The sequence below is a fragment of the Podarcis liolepis genome, assembly GCF_965112155.1.
Source record: "Podarcis liolepis genome assembly, chromosome: 2".
Taxonomy (NCBI): Eukaryota; Metazoa; Chordata; class Lepidosauria; order Squamata; family Lacertidae; genus Podarcis; species Podarcis liolepis.
This window is the reverse complement of record NC_139555.1, coordinates 88232266-88259984: the sequence shown is the minus strand read 5'-3', so window position 1 is coordinate 88259984 and position 27719 is coordinate 88232266. Positions and strand designations below refer to the sequence as shown.

General features: G+C 43.4%; 1 protein-coding gene and 1 long non-coding RNA gene across 13 annotated transcripts in view; one reads left to right on the top strand and one right to left on the bottom strand.

Annotated features, from left to right (window-relative positions):
- Window positions 1-27719, bottom strand: part of FGD5 (FYVE, RhoGEF and PH domain containing 5) — a 133991-nt gene that overhangs the window by 33235 nt on the left and 73037 nt on the right. For 9 of the 12 annotated variants that reach the window (XR_014522906.1, XR_014522907.1, XM_083491049.1 and 6 more), the window contains exons 4-8: window positions 26106-26164; window positions 25966-25996; window positions 11730-11881; window positions 10150-10306; window positions 3276-3363 (exon numbers count right to left, since the gene is read on the bottom strand). Coding sequence is in view for 10 of the 12 variants with exons in the window: in XM_083491049.1 (XP_083347175.1) it covers window positions 3276-3363; window positions 10150-10306; window positions 11730-11881; window positions 25966-25996; window positions 26106-26164 (487 nt within the window). In the remaining 2 variants the exon portion in view is untranslated. The remainder of the gene's footprint in view (window positions 1-3275; window positions 3364-10149; window positions 10307-11729; window positions 11882-25965; window positions 25997-26105; window positions 26165-27719) is intronic. The other 3 variants (XM_083491050.1, XM_083491047.1, XM_083491046.1) reach the window with 1 other exon arrangement.
- The window catches only part of LOC310702090, a 117597-nt gene that overhangs the window by 53352 nt on the left and 36526 nt on the right, over window positions 1-27719 (top strand). The window lies entirely within an intron of this gene.

Genomic DNA, 27719 nt, shown 5'->3' with positions numbered 1-27719 from the left:
TCAAAAGAATGGGATTTTTAATTGCAAAATTCCAAACTGCCTAAGATAATGGAACAATTTCCCCCGCTGACACATCCCCCCCCCCCCGGATTAATTATATTCTAGTTTAGTTAGAGTGGATACTCCTATGAAGGATTAAAAATAGATAAACACAAACTTATTCCAAATTGAAAAATTATGTTTAACTGAGTAAAGCAATATTTAATCCTTGACTGCATGTGACTTGATGCAGATTACAACTGCGCTGAATTAATGAATATGAGTTGCGTTACTGATAGAAGTTTATACAAGAAGATGAGGGAATCTGTTATTTCTGGATCTCCCTGGACTAAGGGAAGAGCTGTTGCAATCACCACTTTGCAATATCTGTGTAGGCTATACGCAAAAGCTGTCGCTGGGGACTTGAGGCATTGCTTATCCCTGCCGGATGAATCATTGTGGTCTACAGTAATTTTTCCCAAATGTGTATGGGAAGGCAGAAGCACTGCAGCTGTAGTGCTTTGGCTGGTCCTCCTAAGTGTATCCTGCAATGAATTTTATTACTCTTGTTTGGTAATACAAATGAGAGCAACAAGGCTGGAGTGATGGGCCCCTGTCAGGAGGAGATGCAACGGACCTTTAAGTGGGGGAAAGGGGTCCACTGAGCCCTTTTCAGCAAACAAACATTCATCTCCCTACTTGGAAAAAAAGAATTAAGGCAAGAGAATGTGGCTGCAAGCCACTAGCCAGTTACACGTGCTTAAAGTAAATGGGGCATAAGGATCAATAGCAGCTTGTACAGATGAGGAAGGTGTGCATCCAAACAACTGCAGAGTTCAAGACATTTGCTTGACAGGAGCAAGGGCAGCAGGTTGGATCCAGAGTCACAGAAGGAACTGCAATCCAGCTGAGGTTCCCACCAGAAGAAGGATGGGAGGCAATTTTTGTCTCCTTTTCCCTGAGTCCCCATACCATCTCCTACACTTGAGGATCTCAAAGCACTCTTGAGCAGCTTTTCAGAGAGCAGAGAGAGCTACAGGGAAAAGGAGCAAGCAGCAAATATCAGCCACCTCTCCCTACAGCAGTACAGTTCCAAGAGCAGTTCTAAGTCAATGATTTTTGAGGTCATTGTTATGTTCTCCGGAAAGTTGACCAGGGATCAACCAACTAACAGTAAAAGTCTTCCCACTTATAGAGCACATGCACTCCAGAGTATCTGCGTTTCTTGCAACCTGAAAACCTTCCCCCTCCCTTTTCCTAGCAAATGAAATTGACAGGAAACTTCTCATTGTAGCTGAATTAAAGTTGGACAGGGCAACGTAACATTGAACTAGTTCCCAAAGAATGATCCCTTTTTTTAGATCAGTGCAGACAGAGGAAAACCTTGTTAACACCCAGTGTCAGACCTGTCCATGTAAGCTGTACTGGTGCTGAGATCAGGAAGACATCTTATAGTATCTGGTAGCTAATAGGAGTGTGACATTCACAGGGCTTGTTATGCAGCAGACAAGGTGTTTGCAGGCATGCTATATGCCAGGGGTGGCTAGCCAGTGGCTCTCATTGGACCCTATTTCCCATCAGCCCTAGCCAGTACAGGCACTGACCTAAAATGATGAGAGTTCTGGTCCAGCAACCTTTGGAGGGTCACAGTTTAACCACCCCTGTGAATACACCAAACTCATCTCACTACTACTATTACTAATTTTATTATTTATAGCCCGCTCATCTGGCTGGGTTTCCTCAGCCACTCTGGCTGGCTTACAACATAATTTTACAGCAAACAAATCTGTTTAATGTACTAAACAGATGCATGGACCTATTAAGATAGTTGTAGTGAACTAACGCCCCCTTGCTTAGCATCTGTGGAGGAAACCAAATCATCCAGCAAAATCACTCATTGGCATCTGGTAGTCACTTGTGCTGCTGTTCTTGCAAAAACAAAAACCCCCCACAAAAAACAGGAACCACTGCAAAGACGGCATTTCTTTGGACTTATGATCAATGTTCTTGGACCAAGATGAAAGTACTTCTAATCAGTGCTGTGAAGTTCTCTTCGGGAAGTTCCCTTTGTTCAAGTCCATTGATTTCAGTTCTTTCTAATATGTTCTGAAGCTTTTTTTACCACTTGCTGAATATGGGTGGGATTTCTTCCCATTGCCTGCCCCCTGCAAACTTCATCATATGTCACTCTCCACCAAAAGACATGGGCCACCCCCGCCACCCCATTTGCTTGCCCATCTTTATGCCTGAAATGCTCCATAGCTGGAATTCCTGTGGACTCATCTAGCATGTTATGTCATCTTGCTGGTGCTCTGCTTTGGGATGAGGTTGCTTTCAACCCAGCCTGCCAAGCTTTTCACTTTTCTATTCTTTTCTGCTCTCCTGATGGCTTCCAGGCTTCCAGCAGTGATAATGAAGGTGACATTTGGCTGGCAGAAACATTGGGGTTACAAATACAGCTTGACACAAAACAAGGGATGCTGAACATTCATGGGGAGGAGCGGGAGCATAGGATCAGGCCTTGTTCCTGACATACATGTGTTCAGTAGACTTTGGGAACAGATCCTGTGCATAAGCAAGTGGGTTCTGATCATGTATACAGAGCCTAGCCCATGTGCACAAGGTCTGTTCTCAGAGTCCATTGGGGATGAGATCAGCTACCACACTCTGTTTCCTTCCAGTGCATGTTGGCTGCCCCTAGATTTGTCTGAGAAGGAAGGGATATAGAGTTTAAAGCAGTATTTTCTGATTGGCATAAACTCTACAACATCTCAGATGCAGGACTTTCCTCACACTCCTGCAACCCGAGGCCTTTTAAAGTGGAGAAGACAATAATCTTAGGAGTTGGAAAGTATGTTCTCTGCCACAGAGCTACAGACTTTCCACTCCATTTTTCAGTGGTGTTGCTGTCACTGAGAGAAATCCACAATAACATTGACAATGGAAAACAAAAGGTTGAAATGTTTAAGTCAAGTGCGCTATGAGTCACAAGAGTTATTGGGATTCTCTCAGACTGTATGAGATTCTTGCTCTAATTCATTCTGCCTCTGCCTCTTCAGATTCATCAGTATTTCTCTGTCAATGCTTTGTGGAAAACCCAAATTGTTATTTGCACCGACTGCGCACTAAAGAGCGGTTCTCCCCGGAGGAAGACAGTGGGACAAGAGGATGTGTGGCTAAGCTCTAGGTTGACTTTCAAGGGTGATAATGCCTGAGGATGACTATAAACTAAGGACAAACCAGGCAAAAGGAGGAGCCTCCTATCATGGGAGTGGCATGTGTTATATCTTGCTTACCTGTGAGGAGCACATGGTACTGGAATATGCGCTGCACCACTTTCAAGAGCTGATGTTTCACATTCAAGGGACTGCCACCACGAAACTGCTGTCCTCAAGAGAAGGAAAATAAGAAGGGTGAAGGTCAGAGCTCAGACATCCGCAATCAGAAAATAATCAGTCATCCATCCAGGTTCACACGCCTGGCAAGAGAGACATTTAAAGCCATGTCAGAGAGAAGATGTGCCCAGGTAGTCTCCAGGAGCTGACAATTTGCCCACAATATTTCAAAATGAAACTAAAACCCAATATTAAATTTTCATGATTATTTATATTTTGGTCGATAGTCAAAATAGACTTCAGAATTCAGACTCCATGCGACTACAGATTTCAAGTGACCCTTGTATATTTTTGTGGCTACAGCTGGTTGACTGGAGCCAGCTGGAGGGTTCCTGCCACAAGCAGCTTGATATTTATAATGCATGAGTATCTCAAGTCTAATATAAAATCCAAGAACTTTCCCAGAAGAAGTTGACATTAGTGCTGTGTGCAATCCACAGGGCAAGTGTCTCTTCACTTGGGCCAAAAGGTCGTGAGTATACTGTGGGGACCTGACATGAGCTCAGTAGCTAATCATAGGGCTAGCAGAGAAAATAGATTTGCCTTCATGACTATTTGACACATCTGGTGAGATCTGGCCCATTGACCTCAACACTGTTCTTCTCTATTGTGACATGCTCACAAATGGTATTAAAAAGTGAAAGGACCACTTTCCTTTGGAAAAGCAAGCGAGGATTACTGAGGTAAACACTGAGCAGGAAGCAGGCTGCTCTTTTCCTTTTAATACAGAATTTATGGCAGAAGTTTTAAGACGTATTAAAAAAAGGTAAAGCTACCCCTGCCCGTACAGGCCAGTCGTGTCTGACTCTAGGGTTGTGCGCCCATCTCACTTAAAGAGGCCGGGGGCCAGCGCTGTCCGGAGACACTTCCAGGTCATGTGGCCAGCGTGACGAAGCTGCTCTGGCGAGCTGGCACCAGCGCAGCACACGGAAACGCCGTTTACCTTCCTGCTAGAGAGCGGTCCCTATTTATCTGCTTGTACTTAAGGGTGCTTTCGAACTGCTAGGTGGGCAGGAGCTGGGACCGAACGACGGGAGCTCACCCCGCCGTGGGGATTCGAACCGCCGACCATGCGATTGGCAAGCCTTAGGCGCTGAGGTTTTACCCACAGCTCCACCCGCGTCCCTGTAAGACGTATTAGCAAATGAAAATTGTTTGATTTCCCCCAAACAGCAGCTCTGAATATAACCAACTGCATGAAAAAGTATACACACTCTTGGCTGGGGTGAAAACTAGGCTTGCCATCCCATGGTTCAAATAGTAGAAAGTATTTTGTCACAGAGCTGAGTCAAAGTGAGGGGAGTTGTGTAAGTTATCACTAGCAGAGACTCAAAACTGATGTCAAGTGCCATATTTGAATTATCTTATTGTCTCGGGGGGGGGCGGGGATCTGCTCCTATTTTTTCTAATGTAATTTATCTTCTTTTTTGTAAGCTATTTTGAAAATGTTTTTTGTCGAAAAACAAATAAATAATATCTCGGATAGCAGCAACACACTCAAGAGCTCTACATATGGGCAGATTCATATAGGAGGAGATGGTCCCACAAGTAACTTGGTCCCAAGCAATCCATGGCTATGAAGCTAACAACCAGCAACTTGACTTGCACTCAGAGCTGAACCAGCAGTTAGTGCAGCAGGTACAATAATGGGGTCACATGATTCTGCACCGACTGATGTTTCCAGCAGCCTGTTACAGTTGCCCAATCATTGATGCAACACATGCATCCATCACTCATGGTAATATATGAGAGGGCTTTTTCTGGGCTTCAGCACTCACTGCTCCAAGAGCTTGGATTAGCTCTCTCTCTGTGTACTTAGGTTCCACCAGCGGTTGAATCGTTTTTCAACAAGCCTTTGATCCCTGCCGCTGCTTAAATTATTAGATGTTTGTTCTGGCTCTCTGGATTGTTTTTCTACATTTAATTTTGGTCATGTGTTTATTATCTTAGGGTTGAGTTTGTGTGTTTTTGGATCCTCAGTGTTCTTTAATTGTACTTGTCTCGCTACGTTGTGGGTTGCTTTGTAAAGTCTCATGCCTTGAAAACGGAATGGAAATATCTCGACAGGGAAACAAACAAGTAACACAGAAATAAGCATCTTGTTACTGCAACGATTCCTCCTCCTGTTTCCAAGTCTGAGAACAAACTTCAGCCAAAAGTTAACAAGGGTCATCTGGCATGGATGAACAATGAAACAGGTTGCGACAATCCAGGCTGCCTTGGCCGGCCCTGGAGCCATTAAAAATGAATAGCCATGTCTCTGATGGGACGACGTTGCCACAACTTACTCTCTCATCCGTTTGCTACTTTCCACCTAAGTTTCCATAGCAGCTTCAACAAAGGAAACAAAGGAGAAACCCAGGGAGTTTGCATTAGAGTTGCTAGCTAAGTGGCACTTAGGAACCTTCAAAAGCTGCCTTATACTGAAATGAGACCATTGATTCATCTGAAGGAGCGTCTCCACCCCCATCGTTCTGCCCGGGTGCTAAGGTCCAGCTCTGAGGGCCTTCTGGTGGTTCCCTCACTGCAAGAAGCAAAGTTACAGGGAACAAGGCAGAGGGCCTTCTCGGTAGTGGCACCCGCCCTGTGGAACACCCTCCCGTCAGATGTCAAGGAAATAACCAACTATCTTACTTTTAAAAGACATCTGAAGGCAGCCCTGTTTAGGGAGGTTTTTAATGACTGAGGTTTTAATGTATTTTTAATCTCCTCTTGGAAGCCGCCCAGAGTGACTGGGGAAACCCAGCCAGGCAGGGTATAAGTAATAAAGTAATAAATTATTATTGTTGTTGTTGTTGTTATTAAACTCAGTATTGTCTATAGTAAATGGCAGTGGCTCGCCAGAACTTCAGGCAGGACTTTGTCTCAGTCCTTCCTGGAGATGCTGGGGATTGAAGCTGGGACATTCTGCACGCATAGCAGGTGCTCCACCACTGAGCTGCAGTCCTTCCCTGAGATACCCACCTGCTGCTGCTGCTGCTTTTCTTGTCATGGATTTGCGGTGAAAGGGGAAGCGGCGTCTGTTTGGTTTCTGATCCTCACCATCATCATGCAGTGATGGCCGCTTCAAGACAGCTGTCTATTGTCCACTCGGTGCTGTTCATGCATGGAGGATCTTCTCAGCATCCACACAATGCTGTCCTCATCAAAATGTCACTCCATATTCCCCCCCCACCTCATTTCATCCAGATTTGCAAGTTTTGCAGATTTCGCCCACCCCATCAAATTTTCAGTGGAAATGCCAAATACGGAGGAAAAGAAGAGGGGAAGGGGGTGTCATTTTGATGATGGTGAAGACACTGTGCAAAACTTCCATGTATGAGCAGCACCAAGTCCTCCCAAAACCTGCCATATGGAGGCACCCTAATTACTAAAGACGCTGTTGGCAACCCTTTTTACTGACCAAGCCTTTGGCACTCCCATATTCAAACATTTCCAACTTTGCACACACACAAATATCCGAACAGGATCAGGATCAGTTTCAAAAATGATACAGTGGTACCTCTGGTTACGAACTTAATTTGTTCCGGAGGTCCGTTTTTAACCTGAAACTGTTCTTAACCTGAGGTGCCACTTTAGCTAATGGAGCCTCCCGCTGCCACCGCGCTGCCATTTATGTTCTCATCCTGGGGCAAAGTTCTTAAGCCGAGGTACTACTTCCGGGTTAGCAGAGTCTGTAACTCGAAGTGTTTGTAACCCGTGGTGTTTGTAACCCAAGGTACCACTGCACAGGAGAGATTTGCCTTTCTTCCATCACCATCCCTTTAAATGAAGTTACTGAGTGTTATTCCTATTTGGATACTGTTGTGAGCGGGGAGAAGATCAAGGATACAAAAACGCGAAGCAAAACCCAAACCCACAGGAAGCTTCTGAGTTCAGATTTACGACTCCAATAAAAATCCCATTAACTCCAATTGTAGCGGAACTGAGGGGCAACACACCAAGCTGAGATAAAAGCATTAACACGGCAACTTTTATCCCTTACTTAATAGTAGGGTCTGTGACGTTCCTGTGAAATACATTCTGACCCTGCTTCCTGGGGCATTGCGAGGGAGATGGGGAAAGGGCAGAGTAAGAACCATTGATCTGAAACACACCAAAGGCATCTTCAGAAGAGCTGTACTGATTTATGTGCCAGACAAGAACAGCAGGATTAAGGCAAGACTCTGCATTAGTCCCAAGGGAATAGAGCACATTCAACTGCCAAGCATAAGCTCAAAGAGAGTCGGGACCTTTCTGGATATAGGGTCAGGCACTAATTTACCTCTGAATTGGTGAACTTGGAGGACAGTTTAGCCATACATATCAGAATTAGGCAAGGAAGAATCTGAGAGTGTATTACTGGGGCTAAGATCAAATCCCACCCCTGCAAATGTATGTGGTGAAAATTGGGGGGGTTGATCCCAGAAACAGTTAAATCTTCCTTTTTTATTTTTAGCTTTTTCCTATTTTTCCATTGCTGCCTATGGGGACATTAAAAATTGAACTTTTTTTTTTAAGAGAGAGAGAGAGAGAGAGCCCCCACACTAATTTTTTGGATCTCAGCATGCCCCAAACACAACATTCTTCTGGAGCATGGTGGTGGTAGTGAGGAAAATAGCTGCTGCTAAAATAAATATGGCTGCTGCTATCTTTTTGTGGTGGCAGCCATTTTCCTCCCACAGTGCCCCAGAATGCTGCTGTATCTAGGGTATTCTGAGGCCAGAAAATGGTGGTAGATTGGTTGCTGAAGGAAATGTGTTACTTTTGGCTGGTGACAAGAAAAGGAAGAACAAAAACAAAGACCTTACTACTAAAGGAGAACAGCTCCCTGAATTTGGGAGTCAAAATTTGCACCTGCTACCAGCATTAGGGTTGCCAAAATGATAATTACCGGTACATCAGTCCTGATCTAAGCTCTGGTATCTACACTACAAATTTATACAGGCTTTATACCCTTCTAACCATTATGGTTTCCACAAAAAAATCCTTTGAATTTTAGTTAGTGAAGGGCGGAGACAGAGAGCCATGCACCTGTCAGTCAGCTAATGTCATATGATTTAAATCACAACAGGTGAGTTAAATTTCTGGGAAGAGCTCCCGATGTATCCTTTGCAAGTCTCCCTTGAATGCAGCCACAGCTGTAAAGGAAGATTGATTCCTCAAATTGAAATTGGCACCGTATGACACTAGATGATGGACATGGTGAGCCAAACCATGTCCTAGGCCAAATGGGGAGGCCTGGGAGCCCCAATGAGGCCCATGGGTCAGACGTTTCCCACTGCTGGTGAACGGACTGACAATTCTCTGTTACAGTCAAGGCAGACAGACTTAGTGGGATGGAAGTGTTTTGGAACACACATTCTCTGCCCTGCAAATATCACCTTAGAAAATGTGTTTACAAATAAGAATCTATGTCTAGAAGGCTTTCAGATGAACCAGCCCCATATGTTGTTGTAAGTGTAGAATCCCATAGTCTTCTCACAGTCAATGAATATGCAGCCCCTGAAGGAGCAGAGTTAAGCCAGGTGCTGTTAGCACATCTAAACCTCCTTCCTGTCTTTATTCTAACAGAGAGTTCTCAGTTTCTTCCACTTTACCCCCTCACAAAATTATAGCTTACAAGGTTCTCTGGGGAAAGAGAGTAAGTATTAAACCAGATAAAGTCTGTGGTATGAATATGGTCTGAATATCAAACACAGAGAGATGCATTTTGTGAATATATCCCTGCTGGTGAGAATACTGCCATTGCCTTTGAGACAAGCAATTTTTGACTCTAGTATATTGAACACCTGGGCAACAAGGAAGTACAGCCCACAGGATAACCAAATTTGAGATAAGCCCCAAAAAACAATTCTTGCAATTAGAAGTCTGCCTTTCCGATCAAAGCCTTCAGAGCAGCATTCTTAGACTCTGTTTTTATATTTTTGGCCTCCAGAGTTCAGACAGTGAAATATCCACGGGCAAATGTTGACAAACGGTCATTTTAATGAATTATCATTATTAATATTTCAGATGCGCTGCAGAGGGAGACATAATCCATATCTCAAGGGCCTGACAGCCCCAGCCACATTAAAAACACAGCACCCAATTTATCCTCGTAACCTTTTCTGTCAGATAAGTAAATATTACTACCTCTCCTCCCCTACCCTTTACAAATGGAGAAATGGATATATATTAAGGCTGACATTGTGTGCCTCGCCACCAGAAGAAGAAGTGTCACTGTGGCAGGAAGCAGAAGAGAGGGACAAAGTTTGCATTAGCCCCGTTCAGGCACTCTAAATCCCTTCTACACTGAGCATGAGCACACTAGCCCTATGGTTTTCCCTGTGACGGCTTGGAAGATAACCTCTGAGACTGCTGGCAAGTTAGCAAAGGCCAGGAATGTGCAGGACAGAAGATGAAGGAATTACATGGTTTCCCTGGTGTCAGGTATGGAGTGCTCAGTAACAAGACAATCCCTGACCTAGAATTCTTGCTGCTTCCATCTCCCATAGCTGCCCACAGTTATGTGAGAATGGATGATCACACATTCATTGTTATTGTTGTTTTATTATAGCAGCCCTTGCGTTCCATACATAAGTGCACAAGCAACCCCAATTCTTCTCACTTGAAGGTGTGCATGTGGATCTAATAGGTACTCCTCCAGACTTAACCCTCCTCCAAAGCTATCCCTGAACTGAGTCATCATTAACACCCCCCTACGTGGCCCTTTCTGAGCTCTGAAGGGAGGGCACACAAGGAAGGAAGGAGAGAGTGATAAAGAGAACTACAGGACAGTCGTAAAGGCCCTTACCTCAAATTCCCGAACGACAGTATCCAGCTGGGAAGTTTTAAGGCGGGCTTCATCCAGCAAAGCCAAATTCCTATCAAACTGCATAATGTAAGCCGTGTGGTGAATGAACCTTGATTCCCTGGAGAGGAAAATGTCAGCCACTTTCTGGTGATCTTCCCTAAAGCCACATCAGGATAAACAAACAAACAAACAGGTTACGACGTTTGGGGTTTTTTCATTTAGGAAAAGGGAAGTAAGAGAGGTCATGATAGAGCAGGCATAGGAAAACTCCGGCCCTCCAAATGTTTGGGACTACAACTCCCATCATCCCTGACCACTGGTCCTGTTACCTAGGGATGATGGGAATTGTAATCCCAAACATCTGGAGGGCTGGAGTTTGCCTATGCTTGTGATAGAGGCATATGAAGATTATGCATGGTGCGGAGACAGTGGACCGGGAGGTGTTTTTCTCCCTCTCTCATCACGCTAGAACCCAGGGTCATTCAGTGATGTCACATGGTGGAAGACTAGTGTGCAGACAAAAGGAACACACACACATGGACCTACTACCACAAGATGTGGGGATGGCTGCCATCTTGAGTGTTGTTGTTTTTAAAAAAGGGATTAGACAAATTCATGGAGGATTAGGCTGTCATTGGCTACTAGTCATGGTGACTGTATACCCTGTCTCCAGCACTGAAAGCAATATGTCTCTAACTGCCAGTTGCTGGGTAACATGAGCAGGAGGGTGCTATTGCCCTCATCTCCTATTCTTTGCTTCCCAAGGAAGCCATATTAGCTACTGTGGGAAACAGCAGAGGGGGTCTTTGGTTTGGATCTTTCCCACCTCTACTGGATGCTGCCCACAGCCATTCCCATTTATCAGCCCTGAGCTGCTTTGTGAAGAACAGGCCTTTTTAATACTCCAGGTCCACACATGATGCAACACATGTATCTGAAGACAGTCCACTGGCCACATCTGGTGGCCCAGCAGAACCTCAACAAACCTCCTGTTCGGGGAGCTGGCCTAGGACTGTGAAAACAAGGATTTCGTCAAATGTCCCACAAGCACAGTATATGGTTGGTGGGCTATTATTTGTCTTGATGGCAAATAAATAGGTTCTATATATTTAAAATGTTGATATCCCACCCTATCCATTCAGGCTCAGTGTGGCTTTTGCTCATCTCTTTTCACTTACACAAATATTGCAGAAGGTATCTGTGACTTCCTTTCTTGTTATCAGGATCCCAACCTTCCAGCAAAATGTACTTTAACAATGGTAGAGGAAACATATCTGGAATCTATTGAAAATGAGGTCATTCAGTAGCCAGATATATAATGCCTGAGTGCATAGCATCTGGAGTTATTACATATCATGCTACCATGTTCTTGTAACAGATATAATGTAAAATCTCAGGGTGAAGTATAGCCTCTTAGCATTCAGGGTGAGGCCATCACAGAGGCAAGTTGTCTCACATTCAGCTACTTTTGATTCTCCCTCTATTCAAAAGAAATAGATGCTTGGTTTTCCTAAAGATTTCAGGATGTCGGGAAATGTTGCCGCCCTGAGATGGCATAAAGGCCTTGCTAAATCACTTACCAATTGAGAACTTTTTCTTCCAGCTCTTCCAGTATTTCTTGGTGCAGTTTGTAGATTTCTGGGATCTCATTCAATCCTTCCTTGAGCTTTGCTTCTTCATGGTCATTGTTATCTTCATCTCCCAGCACTTTTAAGACAGCTTCATAGAAATCCTGTGTACACACAATTCAGAATATCATCTGTAGGCTGTTGCCAAATCTTACTCACATGTTCCTGACTACCATATTCAAAATCTGCCATTCAGTGCCAAATTTCTTGTCTGTGCCTTGGTCATTTCTCTTCCTGACTAGCCACTTGCTTTCCTTACCTCTTGTTGCCTCACTTTTCTTCAGCTAAGTTAAGGTTGACCCAAACCATAATTTTCTGATGTCACACAGTCCTCTTGTGGGATTCAAGCGCTCCCTTGTCAAGAGCTTGAAAACATTTCAGAAAGACCCTTGAAACAGGGTTCAAACTTGACACAGAGGCACTGTGTGAAATCTGAGATGTCACAAATGAGAGAACTAGACCAGAGGGACAATGATTGTCTCCTTGTTTGTTGGTTTGAACCAATTTTTACAATGCTAAAGAAAACCTTTCCCCATGAAAACAACCTGTCTAGTTTTGTATCACCACAATAACATTACCAAAACCTATGTACTAGTTTCCTTAATGTTATACATCAATTTTCTATCCCTAGTCTTCATATTTAAAGACTTCCTACTGTTCAGCTCCAAACTACATTTCAATTCCATCTTTCCCTTAATCCCCTTTGTAAAAAACAAACAAAAAACATAATGCATTATGGTCACCCTTTGTTTACCTCACTGACGCGCCCTTTTATACTTTCCTCAGTACTACTTCCTTGCCCTACAACATCTGCCTTCGCTAAATAAATCCTTCCTCAAAACAGACTACATTATAGTGTTGTTTTTCAAGATAACAAATTCCTTGCACATCCGTGTGGAAAACTGGAATTTCAGTTCTGTCTGCCCTTATGCAATAGTCAAGGCACTTCAAAAAAACCACAAAACCCCTCCACTAAAAATTATGATAGTTATGTACTCCCCTTCGCCCAATCATAGAGATGTAGAGGCAGCACTACTGGATTTAAGCTGCAATCGTATTCCTGCTTACCTGGAAGTAAGTCCCTTTGGACTCATTGGGGCTTACTTCTGAGTAAACATGTACAGGATTGCACTGTTAAGGTCCCTAGCATGAGACGGAATCTCTTGGAAGTGAACAGTGTCACTGTCAACACCACCAGCAAACACATCTGGAAAGGCACAACGCAGAATGCATGCTATTTGAAAAGAGTGTGAAAGGCATGAAGCAGTTTGCTCCCCAGACTTTCAGAGCCCAGGGATCTGAGTCATCTTTTCACAGATGATTGTATGGTTTCTGCAGAGACCCGCAGGCTAGTGTCTATCGGAAAATATATAGCTCCAAGGCATTTCAATGGAACCAAATCATAAATCACTGTTCATCTGTCCTTTTTGTAATAAGCATCTTGCCTCACTGCTAGCCCTTGTTAGTAGGGCTTGTGTTGTCACACATCAGCAGGTCCATTTATTCCACAAAAGCCGGCAGCAAAAACAAGGCAAAAGGGGCGAATGGTGCCCACCAACAATGTTGTTTAGTCGTTTAGTCGTGTCTGACTCTTTGTGACCCCCATGGACCAGAGCACGCCAGGCACTCCTGTCTTCCACTGCCTCTCGCAGTTTGGTCAGACTCATGTTTGTAGCTTCGAGAACACTGTCCAACCATCTCATCCTCTGTCGTCCCCTTCTCCTTGTGCCCTCAATCTTTCCCAACATCAGGGTCTTTTCCAGGGAGTCTTCTCTTCTCATGAGGTGGCCAAAGTATTGGAGCCTCAGCTTCAGGATCTGTCCTTCCAGTGAGCACTCAGGGCTGATTTCCTTAAGAATGGAGAGGTTTGATCTTCTTGCAGTCCATGGGACTCTCAAGAGTCTCCTCCAGCACCATAATTCAAAAGCATCAATTCTTCGGCGATCAGCCTTCTTTATGGCCCAGCTCTCACTTCCATACATCACTACTGGGAACACCATGGCTTTAACTATACGGACCTTTGTTGGCAAGGTGATGTCTCTGCTTTTTAAGATGCTGTCTAGGTTTGCCATTGCCTTTCTCCCAAGGAGAAGGCGTCTTTTAATTTCGTGACTGCTGTCACTATCTGCAGTGATCATGGAGCCCAAGAAAGTAAAATCTCTCACTGGCTCCATTTCTTCCCCTTCTATTTGCCAGGAGAAGCTATGAGCTATGCCGTGCAGGCCCACCAACAATAACCCATAGCAATTGTTTTGTCATTGTTGATTTTTAAATGTATGTCAAATGGGACTGCGTTCAAGTTGTGCATGTCCTTTCATTGTGGTAGCAATAGGCAAAACTATCCCACTGCCAAGCAAGGCTTAGTTTGAACCAAATTTCAACTCTAGGAACTGTTTGGTGAAAAGGTTAAACACTGGAACATATGGTGATAGGATGCATAGCACCTTTCCTTTACCGTAGACTGCCCATCACCCCTTTTGCCAAAAGTTTTCAGCCTAATAGTATACATTTGTGACTATTTGCACCTTGAAAATGGTTGGTGCTGCTAAATACAAGTTATATTGTTTGAATAGTAAATGGCAGGGTAGCAAAAGTACTTTCCCTCACACCTTTCACTTCTTTTTCCTTTGATTCCCAGATAACACATAAGACATGGCATGAGTCAAGTATGTTGCTATCAAATTCAGTGACATCTATCAGGGCCTCACTGGGCTTCCGTGAAGCACTTTTCTGTCACTTTATCATGAGGTAAATAAAACTTCATTCCTTTGGTCTGGTTTAGAACCACTGTCACGCTATCCAAGTTTAGTCGGGAGGCTGGATTTACCATTTCCATGCCTTCTTTTTAATTATACGATGGACTTGATGACCAAAACTGAGCCACTATGTTACTGGCGACCTCTGCTCCTCCTCTGGTATCCTGCATCATCCCATAAGTCTATGCCCTTATGACAGTAACAAAACATGGCAGGGTTTGTGCAGAGAAGCTAGCCGAGTTTTTCTACTGTGCCTGGCAAGTATCCTGAAGAACTATTCATGGGTATAAATCTTTCTTTTTATTCCCCTGGAGCGGATACACTTAGAGAGGAGTCTGAGCCAGGCAGCTGGGTGTTCCTCGTTCTGGCCTGCGCTAAGGCTCTTGCAGGCAAAATGTCTTCTTTTCTGCCAATCTAATCTTGATGGGAAAAATAACTGGATCTTTCGTTGTCTACAAAAGTAAATGCACACCGGAGGGAACTGGAAGCAAGCTGTAAGCTTCTGCTAGCAGTGGAGGACCATATGGAATCACTTAGAAAAACATCTAGCGCTTTCCCAATTCTTCCTCTGCATCCCAATAAACCATGGAAGTGCCTGGAGATTTTAATTGCACAAGAAAAGGGAAGGAAGGGAGGAAGAACGAGCAACCGAGAGAGGAAGAGTGGGACCCATCGACTGGAAAGCCAGCATGAAAGAGATGTCCTCTGAAAGTTGCAGAGTTTGAAAGCTCCCTGGGGTTCTTCGTTGATAGCAGCCGCAGCAGATGTGGATGTTACAAAGCTTCTTGGTTTCATTAAAAAAAAAAAAGTTTTATCTGTCCTGATCTGACCTTCCTTTGCTGTTTATACACACCAATAACTCTTGCAACAGACAAAACTACCTGGAATATCACAATAACACTGTAGCTATTGCTAATATAGTCGTACCTCTGCTTACGTATCCCTCTGGATAAGTAAACTTTGGGTTGCGAACGCAGCCAACCTGGAAGTGTATACATCCGGGTTTTGCCACGCACACATGCACAGAAGTGCTCTGCGTGCAGCACGCAAGCGCACAGGCGCTCTGTGCATCGTGCACATGTGCAGAAGTGCTCAATTGCACTGCGTGCGTACACAGAAGGGTGCCTCCAGTTATGGACTTTTTGGGATATGGCCGGGCCTCCAGAACAGATCCCATCCATAACCGGAGGTACCACTGTACCAGGAATATGCCTGGTAAGAGACATAGTTGGATTATGGGTGACGGGAATTCCAGCTGATCAAAGGATATCCTGTGACACACATACACACACAAGAACACAATGTTCTTGCGCCTGGAACTTCCTCTCTTTCCCTCAGTGTCACTGTTTTCATGTGTCATAGCATTTTTATCTTGTATGTAGGTCTACACCAGGCATAGGAAAACTCAGCCTTCCAGATGTTTTGGGACTACAACTCCCATCATCCCTGACCACTGGTCCTGTTAGCTAGGGATAATGGGAGTTGTAGTCCCAAAACATCTGAAAGGCTGAGTTTGCCTATGCCTGGTCCACACAGTTGCTTGTACACTAGCCTTTTTATCCAGAATGGATGTCCTCCCTTCCCTTACGTTTTGGAATCCACACACAGCATTGCTGTCCTCCCATGTTTTGTTTTGTTACAAAATTCAACTGCAGCAAAGCACTATTAGGGCTTCTGAGGGGAATTGTTCCTTGGAACTAAAAGTTACCTGTTTGCAGGCTTGAATTGTTTACTGGTAACCCAGCCAGCATGAATGACTTGCCACACAGTTTAAAAATAAGTAATCCTAGCCCTGCCTAATCAGAAGTAAGTCCTAGTGAATTCAGTTGTTGCACATCCTGCCTCTCAATTAAAAATCCATAGTGAGGTGGTATCATCCACCACACATGTGGAAATTGTTAACTGTAAAATTATCAAAAAATAAAAACAACAACAATTAACACAGCTGAAGCTAACTAAGCAGCAAAACCTAGCCAGAAACTAAACTTAAAACAGTCCACACTTCTGAAATAAAACCACCTTTGATTGGCTCCTGAAAGCTGAGAGAGATGAAGCAGTGCTGTGAGGGCCTGTTCCCAAGGAATTTCCCATTCAGTCTCAGATGGGGAAGGCCACACACAGGCTGGGCCCCTGGAGAAAGATCTGAATATATGAATATGTTCATATTATAGAAAGTGATCCTTGATGTGTCATGGACCGAGCTGATTTTGAGCTTCAAATGTCATGCTGAGTGCTTTGAATTAAACTAGGAAGCCATCTGGATCTAGTGAAGATGTTGTCAACACCAACATTATACTGGATGACAAACATGGATGGAAGTTCACTTCGTGCCTTTGAGTACTGGCCTGTGTATGATCCTCAACCCAGTGTTTACTCACTGGGCCAAACCTTAGTAAGACCCAAAGGGTTTACATTGCAATTCTAGCCATGTGTACTAAGAAGTGATTCTTACTGAATTCAGTGGGGTTCTGGTGAAGATGAGGGAGAAAATCAATTCAGTTCCCATTTAAAGACAAATCTATTGAATTCACACTTTGTAAAACAATTATGAGAACCAAAATGTAGCCATCCATTGAAATTCACACTTATCCAAATATTGTGATGCAGGTCTCCAAACAAACAATGTTCACAAAAGTGAATACATGAGGTAAAAGCATGCATTAAAAATGACTATCTTAGTGAAAACAACATACATTAGGAAAAATTCTTGGGAAAATGTGTCTATGAGTCAAAACTGTACGCAAAAAAATATGTTTATTAGGAGAAAGTCACGCTAAAATGCTGACGGATTTTCATGAGGATATTTTTTAAGTTGCTGATTGCTGCAGGAATATGGAGAGCTGAATTTAAGATTGGAAAAAGGAGAAACCGAGAGAATCAAAATGGACAGGTCTTTCCATCTCTACTCTCAGCTGAGTGGAGTTAGAACTGTAGCCTTAAACATTGCTTTAATATCATTACACTTTTAAACTTGAGACAGGATATTCCATGTCCAGACACTTTGGATAAATCCTGGTGAGAGTTTGTGTTTTTACAGACTACTGTACACAGAACAAGCAAAAATTTAGAATGTTACCAGCCAGAGTGGAGTACCAGGCAGAGGGGAGTGCAGCTGTTTTAACAATCCACCAAAAGCAAAGATTCAGCAGAGTTAATAGAAATAGCAGCCACCATCCTCTCAAAATTGAGCATGCAGTATGGCAAAACATGCTATGAGCGTGCAAGAGAGTGCTTTAATAGGAAACTACCATGGCCATATATCTTATCCAAGGATGCCATTCATACGTCATGCATTTAGGTACCTCTATAGATCGGGTTAGATGGAATGCAAAATCAAACACTCATGGTTTCAGTGAAGAAACTCGAAATTTTATGGCTGCTTTCAAAACTATGTTGACTTTCTTCAGCAAGCACAAAGTAAAAGTGAAGTTTACACAGCGTAGCCATTCTACTGCTACACCTTTACCACTGCTGGTAAATTGCTCCGAAAGCTTGGCACATTATCTCCCTCCATCATTAATACTAGCACTGTATCACTTTGCCACTTTCCATTTCCACTCATGAAGAACTACACAGGTACTCAAAAAATGTATAGGCACTTTCGATCTTTTCCTCTCAAATTAATCTGGAACTTTTGGTATTTTCATCTCAAATTAATCAGGACTGTTACTCAGTCCCATGAAACACACCATACCAATCTGAGAGAACATTGATTATTCGTCTTTCAAGCTCTGAACTAAAGGGATTGTATCCAACTAAGATTCACTGAATTGAAAGGAACCAAATTAGTCATGCCCATGAGTTTCAAAGGGTATACAGTGGTGCCCTGCAAGACGAATGCCTCGCAAGACGAAAAACTCGCTAGACGAAAGGGTTTTTCGGTTTTGCGTTGCTTCGCTAGATGAATTTCCCTATGGGCTTGCTTTGCAAGACGAAAACGTCTTGCGCTTTTTTTTAAAAGCCGCTTGAAGAGGCGCAGTTGCGACGGACTGTGCTTCGCAAGACGAAAAACATTGCAAGATGAAAAGACTCGCGGAACGAATTATTTTCGTCTTGCGAGGCACCACTGTACTCTACTCTGAGTAAAACTAATGTTAGATACAACCCACGGTGTCCTGAAAATCTGCCTCCACTTTTTTTGGGGGGTGGGGATCCATTCTATCCCTGAAAAAGTGGAGGTAGATTTTCTGATGGTTTGCAGGGTGGAGTTAGGATAAATTTTGAGAAATATTTGAGGGTGGGTGTGTTTGGCTAACCCAAGTTAGACAAGGTAGTTGAGGGCTTATTTTTTTAAAAAAAAACCTTAAAGAAAGATTGGGGGGTGGGTAGAGGCCAGTGCAGCTGCTGTGATCAGCCACATAACCAACCAGGATTTCTATGGTCTGTGCTTCCTGGAGCCTGGGCAGACTTATCATGGAATTCACTATGTGACATGATGCGATGTAGTTTAACTCCCGTTGTGATTTTGTCACAGGCTACAGAACATGCAGTGGGGTGGCTGTGGAGTTTTACAGCAGCTGCAAACAGCTGTTTGCTTGGGGTTTTTAAATTGATAATGATAATATATAAAAATGAAAACAATTTTGGCCATCTCATCTAACTAAGGAAAGCCAATCTGAACATTTTTTAATGATGTATTGTTTTCAATACTCGATTGGGAGCCGCCCAGAATGGCTGGGGAAAATCAGCCAGATGGGAGGGTATAAATAATAAATTATTATAATATTATTATTATTTCTCAGAATACCCCCTCCTGGTGGTTTTTTTGGGGGGGAGGGGCATTTTATTTTTGCCCCACATGAACTGAAAAAAATGGCCCAGCCCTCTCCCAAATGGTCCCAGACATAATTACTTTAAGGGCTGTCTGCTTCTATATTGACCTGCTTGGGCTTTAATATCTGCTTTGTCCTCCTTGCCATGAACTCAGCGTATTACAAAAGTGAGCATTTTCAGTGATGGTGTCAAGGCTCTGGAATACTCTCCAAGTGGAGACACGTCAGGCTTCCTCCTTATCGTATTTTCGAAATAGGCTTTCATGTATGAATCTGCTGCTCTTGATTTTAAAACTGACTGCTGCTTTTAGATATTTAATATATATCTTTGTAATTGTATTATTCTCCTTTGATCTGAAATGTATTTTTTCTTTCATTCTAACACAAACTACTCTACCTGAAAAAGAGCAAGATTTATCTAACAGGAGAATTTTCCAAGACATATACCACTCTCCATGTGGGCTGGTGTTTGAGGATCAGGGCTGATGTTCACGAGTCTATGTTGGAGATGCACTAAACATTTTCAAATGTCAGGGTTCACTTTGAAAGCAACGCATTCAGCTGAACGAATCCTAGGTGGGAAAAATGCTCACCAAACATTCTCACTGCTCCAATGCTCTCTGATGTCCTTTTATGTCTTTCTGGCTGACACTGGTGCTTCTCGGCTGCATTTTCACTCCTCTCACACTTTTGCCTTACTGACTGTGGTGACCCAGAAACTTTGAAAATTTTCATCCACGATACCATCGCATTACACAACGTGTTGTGGTGTCACTGAACAGATCAAGTGGGTTATTAAAGCCACTGGTAACAAATGGCAATGTGGACACGTGGAACCAAGGGTCGTGGCGAAGAAGATTTAAGCAAAAGGAAAATGTTGCTGCAAAGAACACCACCGAAAAACAGATGTGATCACAAGTGCTGAATATAGCAGGAAATGGAAGGTGATTGTGAACACTCACAAAAATGAGCATGAAATGAGGCAAGTAGTGTTGGCTCATTTATCTTCTCTTCTATTTGTCTTTTTTAAAAAAGCAGAAGGAACATTTGCACTGTGTGATATATCTGTTGCTGCCCTTTACCATTTCAGTTTAAAGGTTGACACTATTGAGAAATCCAAGAATTTCTCTAGATTATTTCCCCCTGAGAGTTCACTACACATCATCACACTATAGCAGCCAAAGCTATGCCTCAAATATGTAAAAAAAAAATCACTTAACGAAACTAAAGTTTTTCTTTCTCATGGATTTCAAGCAAATGTTACTATATTATTAATTGCCTCAATAGACGTGTGGTTATAATTAATTCGCAGACAAATGAATTAATTCCAGCAGCCAGGATGGCTAGCCTCGCAATGATTAATTCTGCAAAACCAAAGCCTAATAGTAATGCTGTAAGCATCCATAAAAAGAAAAAAATGCTGTTGCCTAAAGTGCTGAAAGCCTGGGAAACCATTAATCACAGGTAAAGTACTTTTGCAGTCTCAATAACTCTGATCAATCACAGTACCCGAAAGGTCTCCAAATTCATCATCTGAAAAACACAGTCCAAGAAAGAAGAGGGAAAAGGTACCAAATATTTTTTAGCTCATACAATTCCCTGCTAGATTCAGAACTGAGGAAAGAACTAGAGCCATCCAATTACATTCTAAGTGACTCACGAGGCTCAAACTGGAATGTATGCTCCTGGCACTATTTCTGCCATTAAAAAAATTGCAACTGTTATTTCACATTCACAGAGTGCCAGCTATTTTCTAGACACTGGATAGAACATAAATGTGACATGGTCCTGAGACCTAAGCAAGAGAATTTGAATCCCAGCATTTTGTAGCTCTCTCTCTCATGAATGAATGCTGGAAGTGTCAATTAGTCAATGGCAGCATTCAGATGTAAAAATAAACTATGGCTTATTACACTAATGATCTTGGGACTTGTCAGCTCCCTCTTCCTCTTCCCTCCACCTGTGCAGCTGCTCAATTGAAAAGTAGTGTAGCATTATGTCTGAACCTTAAATGCTGGTTAATCTCAACCAGGGCCAGCCCAACTTGAGGTGAACTACAAAATGGCACACATACTCCACCAGGGAAGAAGAGGTAAGTGAAGATCAAGACCAGGAACGGGGGGGGGGGAGGATAAAGGGTGGGATGAGATCAACAACACCTATCTGCCAAGAGACTGCTGTAGAAGTGGCATTGCGGTGGGGGGCTGCCAAGGAGAACACAGGAGACCATGCTATCAGTATGGTCAGCTAACCAGAAAGCCTGATGGCTTCCTCATGTCATATGTACTTGGTGAACCGATTCAGCAACTTGCACTGTTCTTAGCAGATTTAAGAGACCCTGATGGCACACAGAGTACAAGACAATCTCTAAGTTGAGCAAGGACCAAGCTACCACAGTCTATGCTTTGAGCTAAGCTGAGGCATTTCTGAGGGTGCAGAATGAGTGGCCTTGCACGGCAGAGAACAGCAACGCTCTGAAATCTTTTCATTGCCCACCCCTGTTTTTCCAGTTGAAGATGAGCTGCAGTAAATTCTAACACAGCAGACACAATTTGCCTACTATCCTTCAACTGCTGGGTGGAAATTAGGTCATGGATCGTGAACTCAGTACATGCACTCACTCATTCACTCACACACAAACTTGCGCACACACCAAAATCAAATGAGGCTAAGCACTGGCAAACTGTACAATGCACGTTTCAAATACTGTACCAGTAGGCTGTTTGCAAAGTACTTGGCCAAAGGCCAAGAAGGGCTGGCACACATTCTCTCTGTGTGTGTGCGTGTGCGTTTAAAGGAGGGACACTAAGTAGTTGAACAGCCATTTTGGCTTCCTGTTCCCTCTGTAAAGACCCATGAAGAGTTATTTTCCCACCTGCTGACTAGGAAAAAATGAAGACGCAGAAGAATAAATGAATCAGCCAATTGCAGCTGAAAACAGCCTATTGTTCTCAGATGTTATATCCCTCTAAGCTTTTGTCAAGTGCTTTGGGCACTGTAACATTCAACGTATTTTTTTTCATTTAGACAGACTTCTCCCATTCATTGGGAGATTTCATTAGCAAAACAAGCACTTGATTAGTCCAACAGGACTTTCAATGCTGTCCAAGAAACCCAAGGCAGAAGAAAGTGTGCTTTGGCTCATTGCTCACTACCCCTCCTAATCATTTCCAGTTAATTTTTACTGGCTCAAATCTCATGATGTTTGCAACACATGTAGCATTGTATAGCTATATTCAGTTTGGTCTTTATGCTTTCTGTCTTTCTAGCAAACCACTGATGCAAAAGCAAAATGACAAATGGAAGGACTTATGATGGTACTGAAACAAATGTTCTCTACAAAGAACTTTCAGCTCAAATTCTGAGCCACAGTGGGGTTGAGGGGTGCAAGGGGGAATCACCTGGCAAATTTCATGGGTCAGAGGAGAAATCTGTGGGAAGCTGAACCTCCCACCACTTCTGGGGCTTATCTCCCAGCAAAATTTCTTGGGCTTGCCCTGTTTGAAGTGGTGCCTAGTGACAGTGCAAGTTCTCTCTATCGTGTTTGCTTTCTAGTGGCATATATGTGAGTCAGCACTTGATTCTGCAGTCGTCATATGATGAACATGGTATGGATAAACTCTCCACTTAGTTTTCCTCTTAATTTTGCCTAATCTCCTTTCCCCACAATTTGTTGAACTTCTTACTAAAACACTGTAATCAAAGCTGGATGAAGAGCAGCTACACTTCTAGATTAACATCATACACTTTATTTTTGAGCCACACCAGCTAATATAAAGTTTGAGCTCACACAATGTTTCCACTCTTTCGGTTGAATAGCAGAGTGAGTATATGGAAATGTCATCATTTTGGCAATCAATCAAACTATTAAGGTCCCTGCTGAAAGGCCAAACTGATTCAGTTCCGCTGAATGGAGTGGGGATCTGCTCCGATTTGCGGGGAGGGGGAGGTGTCAGGGAATAGTTGGTGTTCCTGAGACTTTAAGGAGATAAAAAGAAATTTTCTTTTTCTAAATGAAGGTGTGGTGCACTTTTGTTTGATCTCTTGAGATGTAACAGAAAACACAAAGTGTTTTTTTTTAAAAAAGCCCCCCCCCCGAATGTTGAATTGACAGGAACAGTGATAATGAATCAGAAATAAGGGTGTCTAAGAGTGTGCACGGGGTGGCGCTGTGGTCTAAACCACAGAGCCTAGAGCTTGCCGATCAGAAGGTCGGCAGTTCAAATCCCCGTGATGGGGTGAGCTCCCATTGTTTGGTCCCAGCTCCTGCCAACCTAGCAGTTCAAAAGCATGTCAAAGTGCAAGTAGATAAATAGGTACCGCTCCGGCGAGAAGGTAAACAGCGTTTCCATGTGCTGCTTTGGTTCACCAGAAGCGGATTAGTCATGCTGGTCACATGACCAGGAAAAACTGTCTGCGGACAAACGCCGGCTCCCTCGGTCTATAGAGCGAGATGAAAGCACAATTCCAGAGTCATCCGCAACTGGACCTAATGGTCAAGGGTACCTTTACCTTTATCTTTTAAGTGTGTTCCTAATAATGACAAAACTACCTATGTTAAAAGAGCTGACAAGAAGAAGGAATCCTAGGGGTGCCAATCCCCCCTCTGCTTGTGGCCCTGCTCCTGTATTCTTAATATGAATAAAATTGGGGTGCATGGGGTGAGGAAAAGGGTAGAACCTCCGGTGGGGGAACATTTCATTTCATGCTCCTTCTGGGATAGTGTGTCAACCTTCGGTTTTCACCCTGCACTCAACTTTTACCTGTGGCTCCTAGAAGCTGTCAGCATGCGACAGCGGCCAAACCCCGGGAAACAGCTTTGACTGGCCAGCTAAAACAGATGAAGGTAGCCAATGGGTATCAAACCCTCAGTGAGTTAGGGACATCCCCTGCATGCAAAGACAGGCTCCAGCAGATGGAGCAGACAAGACAAATAGTGGGGCCAATGGTCAAAGAAGGCGGTTTCTGCAAATGCTGTGAAGTGAGGAGCAGATGGGGCTCATCCACTTGGGAAGGTAGCCCATCTAGCAGAAAGAAAACTCTGATCCTAGACATCTGCTGCCTTGCAGAATATATTCAGAAGTATACCCTCCCTACACAAATCCAGAGTGGTGTCCCTAAAACAGTTGGATGGTGTCTTGTACGCCTCCCTCCAGCAACTCCTGCAGCCAAACAGGATGTTGTTTCCTTTGGACCACATCAGTGAGGCCGAGAAGGGGGTCTTGGGGTCTGAGCAGCCCAGGACCTCCTTGCACACTGCGCAGACATGCACCCTGAGGAGCTCACTTTGGTGCTGCTAATGCAGCAGTTTGACTTCACCCCTGGATGCACACTCCATTGTCTCTTGAGACAGACCAATGCCAACAATGGAAAAAATAAAAAGCACATGAGGCTTTTTAAAAATCACTTTTCCCTGCATATCAATCACAGGCTCTTAAGCCCAGGACAAGCCCTAACAGCAATGTTGATTGGAGAAAAGTATCGTGTAAGAAGCTGACATCCCTGGCAGTGGGAAATGAGTAGCATGCTCTTCTAGCCTATCTCTCTCTCCCCCCCCCCTTCCTTGAGCTATGTGACATCTGGTCAAGCCCATATTACACAAAGATTTCTGGAAAGTTCGTGAATTAAACAAGGCAGAAGTGAAGGAAGTGAGTGGTGAATATCATCGGCTCAGACTCAGACTTTCCACCAGAAGGACTTACACCACAACAGGTGGGGATTGTTTTGTGCAGAATGGTTGATAAGATAACAGGTTGAGGGAGTCCAGAGCATTACCAGACCACCTAGCCACTAGTTAATAGGTGCTTGTTCCAGACACTGGTACTTTAGGGTGACCTCACAGAGATTCTCACATTATTTCCCAGAATGCCATTTCCAGTGAGAACTCCATGCCATTTACGTACAGTGCTATTCTAAGCTTGTCTATGCAGAAGGCAGTCCCAATCAACTCAACGGGGCTTACAGCCTAGAAAGTGTGATTAGGACTGCAGCAATGGTCAGTTAATTAACTGACTTATTGGTTAACAACGAGCTATTCGACCTTGTAATTATTAATTTTCCCCACACAAAATGATTCATACAAGAAATTCCCACTAGTGCAAAAATCTAGTCTTTTAGATTAAGAGATGATTTATGCTTTTGGCTCCACAAGAGACCTGTGAACTGCAAAGGTCTGAGATCCAAGTGGGAGCTGACTGTATTTCTCAACCATACAAAATATTTGTTTGCACAGAGATAGGGGAAGAATTCGCTGGAGCCTTCCCATGCTGACGAAAGCAGCTCTAAAGAATTATTCCTTCTTCCCATCCCAAAGTTGTAAGGAAATACTCATACAATGCCTCCAAATTTCTTTCTCTTCTGTCCATGAAATGGATTTCAAGAAAAAGTATGTCGTTTTAGACAAATCATCCTATCAAGCTGTTCGGTCAAAATTCTATTCCGACTGATGAGGAACTCGAGAGTCTACATGTCTGGCACATACAGAGCAGGATAGCTTTTATCACAAGACAGATTCCTTTGCAATGGTCCAATGAGCATTTCTGCATGACAAGCCACTCCTGACAGAGTTCACCTCAGCCTCTTCAACTGCCTTTTCTGTCTCCTAAATTATACCTAAGTAAGAGAGCAATTAGGTTTTGACAATTAAAATGATTTACTTACCATATGTAACAGCCGGAGCATCTCCACATATCTGTGGAAAGAGACAGTTTTATTAATTGTCAACCAACTACCGCTGAATAAATCAGTGTACAATGCACAGCCCAGCTTACTGCAAACCAAATTTTAGCTGGTGGACTTACTCTTTCTCTGAAGACACAAGCTCCTGGGCAATGAGGTGGGCTCTGGATTGTCCTTCTTTCTGTACAAAACAAAATAAACAAAGGTCAAAAATTCTCCATAACAGAGAATGTAAAATAACAGAGAATCCTCTCAGTCTGAACACTCTTTGGACCTGGTGGTCTAAGAACGTCAAAGTACTGTGGAGGCGGATCTTAAACTTCAATACACACCCGCAAACCAACACAACATATACACCCCATCATAGTATCTGTCAGGTAGAGGAATGTGCAAGATCTTTCAACCATTTAATATGAAAAGGTTGGTTAATCTTTTCCATATGGGGCAAGCAGGCACAACTGATAGGCCACATCCTAGCATCTGTCTGCTAAGAGAATGTAAAAGGTATTTCATCCATTTAATACAAAATGTTGATTAGGTGCTCATCTTTTCCCATATGTGAGACACACGTCCAAGGGGATGACATACAGGAGAATGACTGCAGGAAATATAAAGTATGGTGTATAAATTATGCTTTGCGCTTCTGATTTGCTTTTTCAAGGAATGTTAATTTCTAAAGATCACATGGAGCTGGTTCTCCGTACGATAATTACTGCAAGGGTGACATTTGAGAGCTATTGGGAAACTCAAAATAATCTATTAAAACAGCATGGTTAATTTAGCTATAGATTATTACCCTATACGTAAGGAACAAAGAAGGAAGGCAGAAATGGATAATTTCAGAAAGAACAGGAGCCCCTTCTTAGACAAAAATTGTTCCAAGTTCTAGCTATTTCTTAATTTACTATATAACAGAATAAATTAAGTTTATGACATTTATTGTAACATATACAGAGAACCAGCTCCGGAAAAGATGGGTAAAGTTATTGCCACCACATTCCTTGCTTTTGTGAGACATAGCATGCCCCTAGAATCTCTAGGGTAGGGTTCCCCAAACTTGGATCTCCAGCTGTTTTTGGACTACAATTCCCATCATCCCTGACCACTGGTCCTGCTAGCTAGGGATGATGGGATGATGCCAGTGTCACCAAACGTCAAGGAAACATACACTAAAAAGGAAAGAAACAGACTCCAGTGACATCGCAAAATGCTACAGTGGCATGAGCTTTCTTGGAAGAGTGATGGGCAGGCAGACAGAGAGGGGCACACATGTATATAAATAATGCACACATTCACTTGGGTACAGAGGAAGCTGCTAAACAGCAGCGCCAGAAAGCCCTGAAATGCACCCTGGCCACTCGGCACGTCCTCTACTGATGGGCTTGGCTCAGATATGCCAAGAAGCGGAGCATATTTCACTACTGACCAAGGCCCCTTCTCTCTTCTTGTATACAGTTTGTCACAGTCGGCCATTCTATTAGTGATTGATTTGTCTTGAGCCAAAAGCCAAAACACTGGTACCCCTGGTGTCACATGGCCTGTCTAGGGCGAGTTCTGAGACAGTGTCTCTAGGCGTTGCCCCGTCTTGTGTTGTTTAATTGCTGTTTGTTTAACCAGGAAATGAACTCTGAGATTGACGACAGTGTCCGGAGACAGACTTCTGGGAACAGGGAGATGTAGGGAGCTCAGGTCCTTCAACTATCAGGTTCCTAGCACTGAACCCAAGCGGTGGTGAA